Source organism: Idiotropiscis lumnitzeri, chromosome 10 (assembly GCF_059441095.1).
Source record: "Idiotropiscis lumnitzeri isolate Australia: NSW breed Sydney's pygmy pipehorse chromosome 10, RoL_Ilum_1.0, whole genome shotgun sequence".
NCBI classification, from domain to species: domain Eukaryota; kingdom Metazoa; phylum Chordata; class Actinopteri; order Syngnathiformes; family Syngnathidae; genus Idiotropiscis; species Idiotropiscis lumnitzeri.
The window spans coordinates 18,292,021-18,305,991 of record NC_142400.1 but is presented as its reverse complement, the minus strand read 5'-3'; the positions used below and the strand labels follow the sequence as shown (position 1 = coordinate 18,305,991).

General features: G+C 39.9%; 1 protein-coding gene across 1 annotated transcript in view; it reads right to left on the bottom strand.

Moving 5' to 3' along the window:
- rspo2 (R-spondin 2) overlaps nt 1-13,971 on the bottom strand; it is a 63,118-nt gene that overhangs the window by 18,204 nt on the left and 30,943 nt on the right. The window contains exons 4-5 of the mRNA XM_088306915.1: nt 6,419-6,562; nt 6,003-6,191 (exon numbers count right to left, since the gene is read on the bottom strand). Coding sequence (XP_088163041.1) covers nt 6,003-6,191; nt 6,419-6,562 — 333 coding nt within the window. The remainder of the gene's footprint in view (nt 1-6,002; nt 6,192-6,418; nt 6,563-13,971) is intronic.

The window sequence follows — 13,971 nt, the reverse complement described above, 5'->3', positions numbered from 1 at the left end:
ATCCCTCCTCCCCTAAATCTTTGAAAAACATCCACGTTTATGGCTCATGCGTGTGGTATGGTGATGGGCGCTCCATACAGTATAAAGCAACCAGCATCATGGGGTATTTCATATAACATTTCGGGAGACAATGTATGTCAAAATCAGACCAGACTAGTATTTAAATAGGTATAGCAGCAGGGGCACTTTATACAATGTTAATGAGAGGTTCTACAAGAAAACAAAGTCACTTGTACTGACTTAAACATTGGAACCAGACGGTCACAATTTGCGTCGTGCTTTGGACAAAATACATTGCAACAGTTGGAGAGATGTATCCTGATTGCTTTTGAGGTAACCCAAGAGCAAGGCACAAAGAACTACATTATTTGTATGAAGTATGGGGACATATTTGTTGATTCTGTTTTGTGCAGAGATCTTTATATTAACCACCCATTTTAAAACCTAGCAATCTTTCAAGGTGTGGTGGTGATAAAAAGGGCAAGGAGCCACACTGGGACGGTCCGTAACCGGATCCAAACTGACCTGACAAGACGGGATACTTTTGAGGCCTTCTAACTAGCTCCTGTCTGCTAATAAGGAGCGTTCTTATTAAATGAAGATTAAGCCATGGCTCCCCCAGTCACAACAGGCCACAACGTGGGCCACACATAATCACTATGACAGGGCAACGGCCAATTAGTGCTCCCTTGCTGTCTTGGGAAAGCAATTCTCACTCGGCTCCCGCTGGGAGAAAGAACTGATCCAGATTGCCCGCGATATTAGCCCGGCCAGAGATAACCCTTAATCATCACGCGGCATTCCATTGACGCAGAAATCAGAGCAGGGCTCATTATTCATGTATTAGGCCTCCCATGTCTCAACATTCTGTAAAATAGATCAAAGGATCATTGATAGGAATAAGGTTAGCACAGACAGTGGTGTTAATCTTTGAAAAGAGACCACAGTGCTTGCTCTAATCCAAATGTCACATTTATGGACTAACTGCACAATCACCTCTTTGGTTGAGATAAGACAAACATGCGCAGTTTGACTCTCAAGACTAGTGTAGACTAGACTAGAGTTTTTCCATACTAAGAACGAGAAGACAAGTTGACTTCACGACCATGAGACTCTGATTCAAGAACATCCACCGCCAACATGCTCCACCGTTTGCCACTAACGGTATCTGCAAAATACCATCGCCTGACAACTTGTGTTTGAACGTGTATGTTCTGTGCAAATGTATGCGTGTATGAGATGTCCATTGTCGTTTGGTTTGGATTATTGCAGAGCATTAGCTACCTGTGAGTTTTTTTTTTTTAAATATAGTATTGTCCGGAAAATGTTTACATCAATGATGTCATTCGTCAAAGTTGACTTGATTACATTAGTGTTGACTTAAAAAATGTGCGACCCCTAGTTCATACACAGCCTGCCAGGTACTAACACAGTTTTTTGTTGTCAGCAGAGTGGATTGGGGCAGATCTCTTTAAAAAAAAAATAATAATAATAAATCAGGGGCAGATATTTTCAAGCAGATGGTTCACAGACAGTAATGACCTTGGGGTGCACATGGCACAGCACTGTAGATTCGCCCCAGACCAGCTTCAGACAGACCCGGGAATGGATCCCACTAGTTAAGCAAATGCTCACAGGGTCTGGATCTGGTGCCAGACTAGTACAAAGACTAAAGTAAATAAACAACTGCCCCTTTTCTATATCCAACCGGCTTCAACATGGTCAAATATGTTTTTCTATGTTGCCCTCTGGAGGGGTGATGAGGTAGTCATCAAAATGTTTCAGCCTTAACTGTCTAAACTGCAAGAATACATTGGAAAAGCCTGGCCAATAGAGTGGCATGATCTTGATGACAACAGAGGTAGTTATCATGTTCATTTACACATGCATGATATGAGAGAGCATTTGTGGTGGACGCATCTTGGAGCTCAAATGTCGGACGATTGGATATGGGGATGCTTGGCCTCCTTTGAGGCCCACAGCAAGAAGAGTGTCTCTGGTTACACATATGAGAAATCAAATCTCACAAGTGCCTGATGTTCAGGTCCAGGTATCAAATCCATTGACTAATCATATCTTCCATATTTTGCATCAAACCTCCTTTTATGACTCACAACACTCTGTGAGGTACATCCAACCTCAATTGGAATAGGATTCTGGGTGTCTGTGCTTCATCACATTTACGTTTGTTCTTAAAAATAAGCAATGCAAAATGTACCAGTACTCAAAACTACACCATGAGGTACAAAAAGGATACAACAGCATATTTAGTTCCTGCTGAGACGCAGCCAGAGACCATTTTGTTTGCACAAATGAATACTATGGCATGTAAACTGTAATTAGTGCTAAATGCTCTGTGATACAATTTTGAGGCTCATTCCTTGTTTCCAAACTGTTCAAAGACACATTTCAATGCACATATTGACCACATAAGAGACACGTAAACAAAATCAGAACATAAGAGATTGTTTCAAACAGAAAAAAAAACAGTTTCCACCAGATTCCTTAAAGGTCCCTGCCATCATAATACAATTTTTCCAGTTTTATGCATAACATACGTCCAAATATGCCTGAGCCACAATTTAAGGTTGATGACATCTTTGCAGTTTGGTGTTTCCATGCTCTAAGCCTTTATACATACATACATATTTGATTATTTTTATTGTTGATTTACAACTCTATATGGCAATTACAACCCCCCTCGCAGCATTCCCATCCTTCTAAACACTTCTATCGCTTAATAAATTCAAGAAATAACAGAAGAGCATTGAACAAAGTTCTCCGATTCCGAACAGACTGAATGAAGCCGTGCACTCTGGACGTATTTACGAATGCACCCATATTGAGGGAACGGAGATTTGGGGGGCAATGAGCCGTAATGTTCATGGTCTTTGTTTTGTGCAAATACATTTTGGTGGATTTTTGTGAATAAAACTGATTCAAAAAATTTTTTCCCATCAGCCTTTCATAGAAACTGCAATTATGGGAATGACTTAGTATTTTGTATATATGAGGTAGTATTTTAAGCCGGCTCTGTTTACAAAGCTCTTAATTTAAACTGGCAGTTTTCAAGCTTTTATATTATTGTTTAAACCCTTATACCCAGAAAAAATGTGTTGTAATATAGGCCATAACAGTGAGATATACATTCTGGTGTGATTTAATAATAACATACTCGGGGTGTTGTGCCTTGCCAAACAAGACTTCGGCAAGGGACACTGTTATTTGAAGAGATGGCCCTTTGGTCACTGGGCAACACGTTCTACCACCTGAGCCATACAAGTTATATGTCACATGACTCAAACGTTCTGGCAAGCTGATCAAACTTTTCCTACTAAATCATCAAAAACTGGTCTACATTGCCATCCAGGTGGAGAGATTACAATCATTGATAATACAGCATATATTCTTAAATACGATTAAGCCAACTGGTGCTTGCACAATACATTGTCAAACTTCAAAAGTTTACTTAAATGCAGCTTGACAGTCATATGAAAACAACATATGGTTGATACCACCACATTTTATACATCCTCCACATAAAGGATGAAACGCCTACTTTAGGGCAGAGTGAAGAATCAAGACACTGTTATTGTGGCAACACCATCTGAGAACAGATCATCAATCCCAGCAGTGTTAGCGATGTATGGTGTTGACACTGACCTGCAACTTATATGGAACACATCAGACACGGTTTACACCGCTCTAACATTTGCTGTAAAAACAAGTTGCCTCTTGATATTATCGGCACTTGAGCTTCCATGCTTGTGTCATGTTTCTCAGAGGGATTAGATCATTCCAGATATAAGGAAAAGAATCTGATCGGCCACATCGTTCTTGTATGTCTTGACAAAGCTTGTAAACAGAGATCCATCAATGATGTTCAGTGTAATTCAGCTTCTAGAAATGCAAGCTACGGTGATCAGATAAGCATTCCCATAAGTGATATACACTTACCTCGGCTGCTTTTGTTTTAATTCCTCTCTGTTTAATCCACAAAATCCATATGGGGTTATATAATCCTGTGTTTAACAAACACATTTGTGTATACCGTCTAGAGAATTATGGCGATAAAAATGTTCATTTTTAGATTATTTTCCACATTTAACCACTATAAATCCCTCTTATAGATTCAAGAGATGACATTTCAAGTAGGTCTGGAGATGAATGGAGAGTTGTTTTTTTTAATCTGGTCAAACTGGCTGCAACATGTCACCCGTCACCTGCTTTTCAGGCCTCTCATGCAATATTACAAAAGCACTATGTCTTGTTGAAAGTAATTATTTTCCAATGCCAAGTCAATGTCTGTTGGTCATTTTTTTTTTAACTTATTCGTCTTATTCAGCTTCAGCTGCCTACATTTTCTACATCGTATTTATTTAAAGGAAAGAGTGTTAAGTTTCATTGGCTTTTGTCAAGTGGGGATTTTCACAGGCAGTTAAGCAGTGGGGAATTAATAACACATGCCAGAGTCTGAAATGTACAGTACCTCTATTAGGGCATGCCACAAGATTAGGAACTGCCTGGGATGTACGTACGGTGACATTTTTACACACAACTTGAAACCTGGACAACAGAGATGTTACTCAGTAAGGAATCATACTGAGAGACTTACAGATAGCACGTTAGTGGGGAACAAGTAGCTTTGTGAGGGATGAACAGAGAGCCTGCAGCTCGTTCCTAGGAACTGAATGAAAATAGTGCTGCAATTCAGTTATGTTACATCAGCACCTTTATGTCAGACATGTTTTATTTCAGTAACCATGCATACAAAAGAAGATATGAATCTATGATAGTAGTCAAGTCTCTTGAAAAGGTCAAGTAGGCAAGGCAAAATGAATTGGGAGGAATGTGGGGGTTGGGGGAGAATTTCCCTGACAAACAGGACAGGCTTTAAGAAATAAATGTGCGGTGGAATCACAGTTTCCAGCAGTAAGAGCAGGAGCAGCAGCTTCTGTATCATTGAAATATGAGAAACCAACAGAGTTTATTGAGGTTTGTTAACTCTTTCAACACTTCACTTTATCATGCTTGCATTCAATGCACAGGAGTACTTTCCTCTAACATTTTGCTTTCTTTACTTGACAGCCTAAATGACATATGCCACTATAATTGCCTTCTTATTTGGTGAATTAAATATTTTTATTTGGTTGAAACACCCATGCCTGGCTGCTGGCTGCCTCCTGACACTTAACAACACTTTAGTGTGGCCAAATATCCCAAATATAACCAGGCAGGGTTTGTGTGCGCATTCTTGCTCTTGTCCGCTTCAGCCTGTGTCAGGGGAGAGGAGACCGGCGCAGTACATGATTTTGTGGAGGTGATCATATGAGCTCATGACTGATGTAGATAAATCCAAACTATTGTGCCGATCGCTTTTATACTTTCACAGGTTGAAGTGGACACGAGTAGTAAAGTGCCTTAGAATTTTGGTGGCGATCGGTCGCCGTTTTAGATAACAGAGCTGACAAAGCAGGCAATATTACAACACTTGCCTCCCTGCTGTGACGTAAACACCTGAGAAGGGAAAAATAACAAGCCAAGCACCAAAAGGGGGTGGGCCAATTTGTTGTAAATCTCACCACAAAAAAAGCCCGTGAATAAGTCATTTAGGGGGGTGGATTTTAGTTTTTAGAGATGTGATTTTCACATGTATACTTATTATGTAAGTGACAACGCAAAGGTCAATCAAATATCCCTTTAGAAGGGAGGTGGGAGTGTGGGGGGAAAATTATACCTCAGAGAGAAAACTGCCTTGAAGCCCGCAATGGATAATAACTGATATTTCATCCATGGAAACGCCGCAGAATGCCTCCATAGCAGAGATGAAGAAAAAAACAATGTGGTGTGTCGAGGTTACATGAGACAGGTGGAACTCTGAGAGGGCGGACAAGGTCTGTGTCTGGGTTTGGAAATTGACTTTTTTTTTCTTTTTTATTATTTAAATTGTAATATTCTAATCACTATATAAACCCTTCAACATTGCTGTGTAACATTCCTACCTTTTCTGCAGTGTCTCATTGCCATTTTGCACCTGCGGGACTCAGCAATGGTGGGACATGGTATTGTGTCCTTGGGTGGTTTCTTTACAATGTGCCGCGTCCGGGTCTCCAGACCCCACCTATAGCCACAGGTTTTGTTTCTTCTGGTGCATGCTCCCCATTCGCTCCACTGCCCGACCTCGCAGCCCTCTGTAGACATACACAGCGAGGTGCAGGGAAACCACAGCAGAATGTCACTTAGCGCAAACCACCGACCCCAGGTCAAGGTTTAGTACTGGCGGAAGGAACATTACTGGGATGACAAAGTTTTTGTGCTATGATTGCTTTTAGTCTTTAGGGAAGAAAATTAAATACCTTACACTATATTTAAACATTCTATGTGAAAATGTGCATGTTTTTTTTTTGTGTGTTGTTACCTCCACACTCCATGGTCTCCTCCAGTGGGGCAAAGCCCTCGGGGCACTTGTCAAAGCATCGCCCTTTGTGTAGGTAAAAACCTGACTTGCATTTGGTGCAGAAATCTTTACTGAAGCAAGACTCACAGTTCTCTATCCTGCACCCTGGGGAGAGAAGGAGAGACATCAGTGTCCAGCTGATCAGTCCTCTCATCTGGAGTTGATCGAGAGCTTTGAGGTTTCGGGAGTGGGGTCCATGAAAGGATTACACAGTCTATGCCTCAAAAAAAGTTGCCAGTTCCCCGTGAATCATTTCCCACCAATGCACAGTGAATATTGAGCTATTTATCTTCTTTTGAGAGAGCAAACAAATGGTTTAGAGATGAGCAGAAACCCCAATGATGTCCTGCATGTCCGATTGGCTAAAGTTCATCAGCGCATTACACCGGCATCTACAGTGTTGTAACTGTCTGGACATAAAAGAAGAATCCACGATGCAGTTCAGTACAGAACAGTATAGTTCAGATCGCAACAGTATAATTCAGAACTGTAAAATTCATCTGGCTTGCATATCCTTCATGGGGAATGTGAGCCATATTATGATCGATTACAGTAAATAGTTCAACATCAAACAAAACTATGTCAACTGCCAAGTCATTCAACAAGGAAATGGTACATAGCACTGGAAAAAAACGTCAACAATTGAATTGGTCTAGGGAAACAAAATTTGAGTTCTTATATATATATATATATATATATATATATACTGTCAAGCAATTACAATTTTGTAACAAATTAATTGCAACAGTTTCCATAATTGATCATGATTAATCATTCATTCAACAATAAATTGAACTAAGTGTGAGAAGTGTGGCTTTGCAAAGTGCACAAATTATTTTGGATTTTGTAAAATGTCAAGTAAAACTATGCAAAAGTTCGTCTTTGCGCCAGAGTGAAGTTTGGCTGCAAAGTGAACAGAGGTCAGCCGCCACAGGAAGTAAATAAAACTGAGCGAACTTCTTTTTTAAATGCTTTATAAAATTTAAATGAATCGCCAAAGTTAACACTTTGACTATGACGTCTATATATATATATATATATATATATATATATATAATTTTATATGTGGGAGAGAGAGAGACAGAAAGAGAGAGAGAGACAGAAAAAGAGAGAGAGAGAGGAGAAAGATGGGCATTTTGTCCCCTGGGCATATGTCCATTTTTGGGCAGCGCGCGCAGGAAGAGAAGTTTTGTTGCGCTGGACCACATTAACTTAAACACTATGTCATGAGTGACTTCGTCTCTTCTGCGCACACGGGTCACTTCGGAGACGTGATATGTTTTCACCCCTTGGTAGTATTTATAATGTAATATTAACGCTTACATTAAAGTTTTTTGTGTAAGCTTTTCAGCACTGTTGTTAAGTCCAGCATCTTATTTTTTTATTTTAATTATTTGATTGTATGAATGTAATGTATAAAGTATGAAGATTTTTATTTATTTATTTATTTTTCTAATGAACTGCAATGTGTTTAAACGGCATCTCTCGAGCATTGTACTCAGACAAGTTATTTCCATCTTATAACAATGGTGGCCAAAAAGTTGAGTTTTTTGGAGCTTTTAATCTTTGCAACTGTAATTTTCCAAATATGAAAGCAACAGACGCAGACGGTTGCACATGTATTTGTGACCCTTACAGGGCCCAGGAAAAGGAAGGCTCTCATAATCACACCCATTAATTACAGCATCTCCAAAACGAGGGGGTCCCTCCCCGCATTTCTTTGAACCCTAAAAGTATGGCTCCAGCCCACTCACTCTAGTCTCACGTTTTCCAGAGCAGTCTAAACAAACCATGGATACACACATGTGCAAACACACAAAGCAATCAAATGTGGTTTGACAATTGATTTGTGTGACAAAGTTTCACAACATACTGAACAGTGTTGCAACCCCGAGCATACGGTAAATCAAAAACATCTTTGGTTAATTCATGTTCCCATAATGTTCTGTTGTCACTCCAATTATTTTAAATATTTCCTCATATACAGTGACTTTTTTTTAATCGAATACTATGTGTAACCGCACAATAACACAGATTTGAGTAAAAATGTGTGAATGGAAAAGGCAGTAAGAAAGCATCTCTCCTTATTTGCTACTCATCAACTGCTGCCTGAATGAAACTACGTCAAGGCATCTTTGATTCAAAGAGCGCACAATTCAGGGACTATTTAGGAAGCGAATAAATCACAAAGCAATTAGAAAGCACAACACTGTCTTTTACCCTACACACTTCCCAGGCCTGTCATCACCAGGGAGACTTTCAGATACCTAAAACACAAAAAGGAATAATAACAAGGGAGAGAACATCTGGCAGTACTCTCTGGCACTCACAGTCTTGTTGTGAAATCCTCAGGTATCGACAGACAATAAAAGCTAGAGGACCAGCACTAAACAAGATGGCACATAGAACTAAAACAACAACAACAACTGAATTTAGCTACGTAAAATAAAAATGCTTGGACAGATTGTTTTCTAAATAAAAGATAAGTAAAGAAGTCCTCCCAGGAGATAGATGAGGTGCATGGCATATCCATGAGGCTCCCACGGAGTTATAATGCAGAGAAGGTAGAGCTTGAGGGTCAGAGGTCATCAAGGAATGGAATGGGTGGGGAAGGCTATCTAGGACAGTGTAGGCTATCTTCGACACTGGAGATTCTCCCACATTGACCACCAGTGAGACTGCTGGCCGAGTCAGTGGATTGTTCAGCAGCTCCACAAACAGATACAGGGGAGCGGATTCATTCTCCCAGTAGGATTAACTTCTGGACCACCTTTAATGGCTTCATCTAGGTGCCTCTGGGAAACTAATGAGAAATAATGAGGTCATCAGATCCCACTGATGGTCCGGTGTTCCAAGGACTTAAACATATTATCATCATTATCTTCCACCCGGGTTCTGCCTGTGAGTTATAACATGAAGGCAGAAAGATGTTGGCACTCTGAGAGGAAATTCAAACGCTGCCGAGGCAATGAGATTATTGCGATGTCATTGGTGCGACATGACTTTCGAATTCAGATGCATTTTAACTTGCGACATGAGTCATCAAGAGTCACTTGTCACACAGTGGTACATGCTTGGCAGACGCCTGGGTCTGAGGAGGAAGTCTACCAATTGTATCAAGGACACACAAAACCTCATGTCAGCTTCAGGCAAATTTTGTTCCTGTGCTGGCCAGCAGCGTCAAGTGTAATCATGCAGTTTATTTAAAAGAATATGCACCGCTTGGAGAAAGGGTGCTAAAATATCCTGGAAAAGATTGATTAATCTCCTGAGTTTCAAACCGGGCCTTTTATATATCTGAGCAGGATATGGTTTGTCACACCACTCACCTCAGACTCCTCCTGAAAGCCAACCAGCCTTGATGTAACATAGCAAGAGTGTCCATTTCCTAAAAGACCTGGCAATGCAAAAGGGAAAACAAGCCCTCCTTTTCCATTCTTTGTCTCCAAGCTGACTAGAACAGCTCTGACCTACTCTCTAGTCCTGGGGTTTGGCTGACATGGAGGCTTTGGCTTGCTCACTGCCACTCAGCCATGACATGCAGAGCTTTGGATGGCAAGAGTTCATGACAAAGGCCAGAGCTGCCATGTTCCTTCCAACTCTTCCCATGCTGTTTTTTTCCACATGGGTGCACCTCCACATGCCAATGTCAAACTAGGTGAAGCAAAGGTGGTGTTCTTGTCAATCACAAAGCCCGAGAGAGGGAATGACGATGGCAGGCATTTTAGTGGCTCTACTAGCTTCATGCAAAGAGGTAGTCAATGATATATCTGCTTCTGTATCTTCACTGCCAGCTACAGCACACAGACACAAACATGTCTGAGGTTCAGACAGTGGTCAAAGTATAGTCACACAACAGTATGCATATTCAATGTTTTCAAAGTCTGGCTATTACGTCCTGGGAGCCGGGCTATCTTTGTTGGGATCATTGTATTATCTGCCAAATCTAAAAGTGTGGTTAGTAAAGCTGTGGTGATTAACTATCCCTTGGTAAAGTAAAGAAGCCAAAAGCAACCGGCCGCTTTGTTGGTCGGGCAATGCAAGGGAAATCCTCGCAAACTTCAGAATTTTATTGGAAAAGAGAGGAAATGCCATTTCTATTGAAGCCAACAATCCATTTTTTACACTTTCGGAATTCATTTCACTGATGGCCCATGACGCGTGGCTGACCTTCACCACAAACATACCATAACTGAACTCCTGTGATCGACAGTGACCTAAAAATATCCTTTTTAATATACAAAGCATTGATAAATATCCAAAAGAAAAGACTTATTTCTGGGTTTACATTGCCTAAGTCTTGTTTTATTTAAACTACTTCCAAGATGTTGGTGACACCGTGTCCTGATCAGGTTGGATGCTGATTGTAAACATATTTCAACAAAGGCAGTGAGAGAGAAACTGAATTACCATAGCGTGGCACCGTACATTTCCACAGAAAAGACAATTTCATTTCCACCATACTTCCAAGATGTTGACAATCCTGTGCCCTGATCAGACTGGATGCTTGTTGGCAGTGAGTATATGAGGTTTTTGTGTGGTTACTGAATACTGCAGAGGGGTAAAAGCAACAATGTTCGTGGCTAGCCTATATGTTTATGTGAATAGCAGCAGGGGCGGGGAGTTTTGGGGGGGCGGAGGGCTTTCTGGAAATTACTCTCATTGCTAACCCTCAAAAGACATCATCTAATGTATGAATGTTGATGACTTTGCATCCGCCAAAGAGCTTGTTTGCGATGGCAAAATTAACTTTGGCTTGGGAATATACGCTATCATGAAATGTGACACAAATTTGGATGTTCATAAAACCACTATGTGAATATTGCTAAAAATGTACACATTTCTTGAGGATCAGTGAATTGACACCCATAAACATTGGAGTGTGTCTGGATAATACTAGTATCACAGATGAAGCTGCTAAGAAGACACTTTTGCAAAGCAAGCGGCCACAATAAATACAGTTGACTGGTAAACTGCATTATGCATGAGGCATCACAAGTAATTTAGTAGGGGCATGTATTGGGCCTCTTGGAATGCAAACCAGACCGGTTTGTGTTCAGCTATTTCAAATAAGTGTTTCACAAATCACTACGTGCTTTTCATCTAATATCCAAATAAGTCTTGGAAAGCTCAATACAAGCACACATGAAATTTGGGAAGCTGGTAGAATGCAGTCACTGTTGACATCACTGTTATCTCTTATGATTGTAAACAGCGCAGCAAACAGCTTACAAAAAAAAACAACAAAAAATCTTACCATGTACTGTGTTTGTGACCGTAGTCCACAGTAACAGTAGCATGTCAACATCCTCAATTTTGTCATGAATTACATCTTAACAACCAAGGGTTTGACTTAAGTTTGTTCATGTGAAAAGTGATGTGATTTTAAAGTAAAAAAACATTCCATTCAAATTAACAGATTCACAGGCTTGTGAAAATAATTCACCACATAATAAAGGGCACCGTTATATTCTTTTTGCAATTTGTCTTGTAATGCACTAGAAAGTCATCTACTTTCTTGAACATTTTTTTCCTTAATCCAGGCAATTCTTACTTAGATATGATACTCCAAGGAAAAATCTGGTTTATTAATAAGCAGCTGTCCCTCTAGTGTTCAAAAAGCTCATGACAACAGAGACCTAAATGCAGCGTTTCAGGCCACTTTGGCAAAGAGAAGCGCAACAGTTTCATCACGTTACAATATCCATTTACTGTATGAAGTACAGATGATGAGTGTGGGGAACTAGAAAATTAGATCAGATAGACATGACTAAAGCCATGAACACAGAAAATTTGGTCCTACTCTATCATTACAATTTCATGAGGTAAAACTGGTTTATAAAGTAGAATAATGGTTTCACTTTGTGACATACTCATGTAGTACACATTTGTAACACATAGCGAGAACATAAGACATCCATTAGAAAGTGTAGGGACATGAAGGCTGCAGGATGTACTCAAACAAGTCATCTATTTCCAAAAATAAAAGGCAAACAAGACTCGTGAGAAATCTGAATACTAAAATTACCCTAAAGTCCAACAAAACAAGATTTAAGTAACAAAGAATCATAAACCACACACCGCAACAGGATACAGGACACCACTTCGACAGAACCAGAATCAATGAACCAACAAAAACGGAAAGAAGCCAGAGAAATAAATACAAGCAAACTGACAAAGACAACGAGGAACACCTGGACAAGACATAAGTGGCTGGGGGAGCTGACTGGAAGTCACAAGAGACCAGCTTGACGAGAAAAGGTGAAAACAAACAAACAACAACAACAACAAAAATACATAAAATAATAATGAGCAGGACAGGACATGAACCACAAGGAAACATGACCTGAGACAAAACATGCGGATCATAAAATGTAAAAAATCATTCTGTGTAATTATATACAGTAACCTATATGAGCTTTGGAACCGTTAGGTCAAATGCTTCCCCCCCAGGCCCCCACCAGTAGACTGACAACATTTGGGTGTGACATCAAAAAATGGATATGAGAATTCCAGGTCCAACAACTTGATTCTATGCACAACTCGAAAGATGGCCTATCTTTCATTTAATTTTAATAACTGCATCAAGTGGATGACCTACTCATCTTTTGCGAGGATTTCCAGGCTTGTCATCACATCCTTATCCTCAATTGTGGTTTATTTTCTCCCTTCAGTCTCCTCTTTTGCAGGCAAAATGCTTGTCCTATAAGGTTTAAGTCCGGATTTTTACTTGGCAGTCTTAAATATTCCACTCCGTTCTCCTTTTGAACTTCTCTGTTGTTTTGGGGAATGTGTTTTGGGTCACATCATGCCGAATGATGAGTGACCTTCTGAGTTCACTTTCCAGCTGTCTTTATGTGATATACTGTATCATCAATGAAGATTAGTGAGCTTGTCTCAGAAGAAGCATTTCCATATACTATTCCCTCCACTGTTTTACAGATCAACAGAAGCAGATAATAGTTTTTCCCATCCAAAAGCTTGATCTTAATGTTACCTCTCCATAAAATGCTTAAACATTTTTTGGAGCTTGTCTTGCAACCTTGAGCAACGTCTTGCTATTTTCCTTGTTACTTCGTGATGTGCATTTTCTGCTATTGTTATAGTTTCATTTTGAATTACATGTTTTGGGACCTGAGCATTTAGAGAAGAAGTTTTTTAATTGTTTGAGATGTCATAGCTATATCTGCATATGTTCTGCCTCCTTGCCCTTTAAGGTGAAGAAATTAAAATTAAGATGTATTTTGTTTGTCCAACACGCAGTCGAGCACCTATGGCCTTCTGCAACATGCACATTGGATATGCTGATGATATTCTGTATACAAATATGTTATTTACTGCAATTTGCTCTATGTTGCCAGAAAAAGAAAAAAATGCAATAATTTTACTTTGGTTCACGAAGTCATGATTGTGATACATTCTCTCCTGCCCTTTGAAGGTTATTGTCTATGTCAGGAATGTGACTTTAGGTCAGCACGGTTTGGTGAAAACATCGAAGAACCTTCCAATAGGTC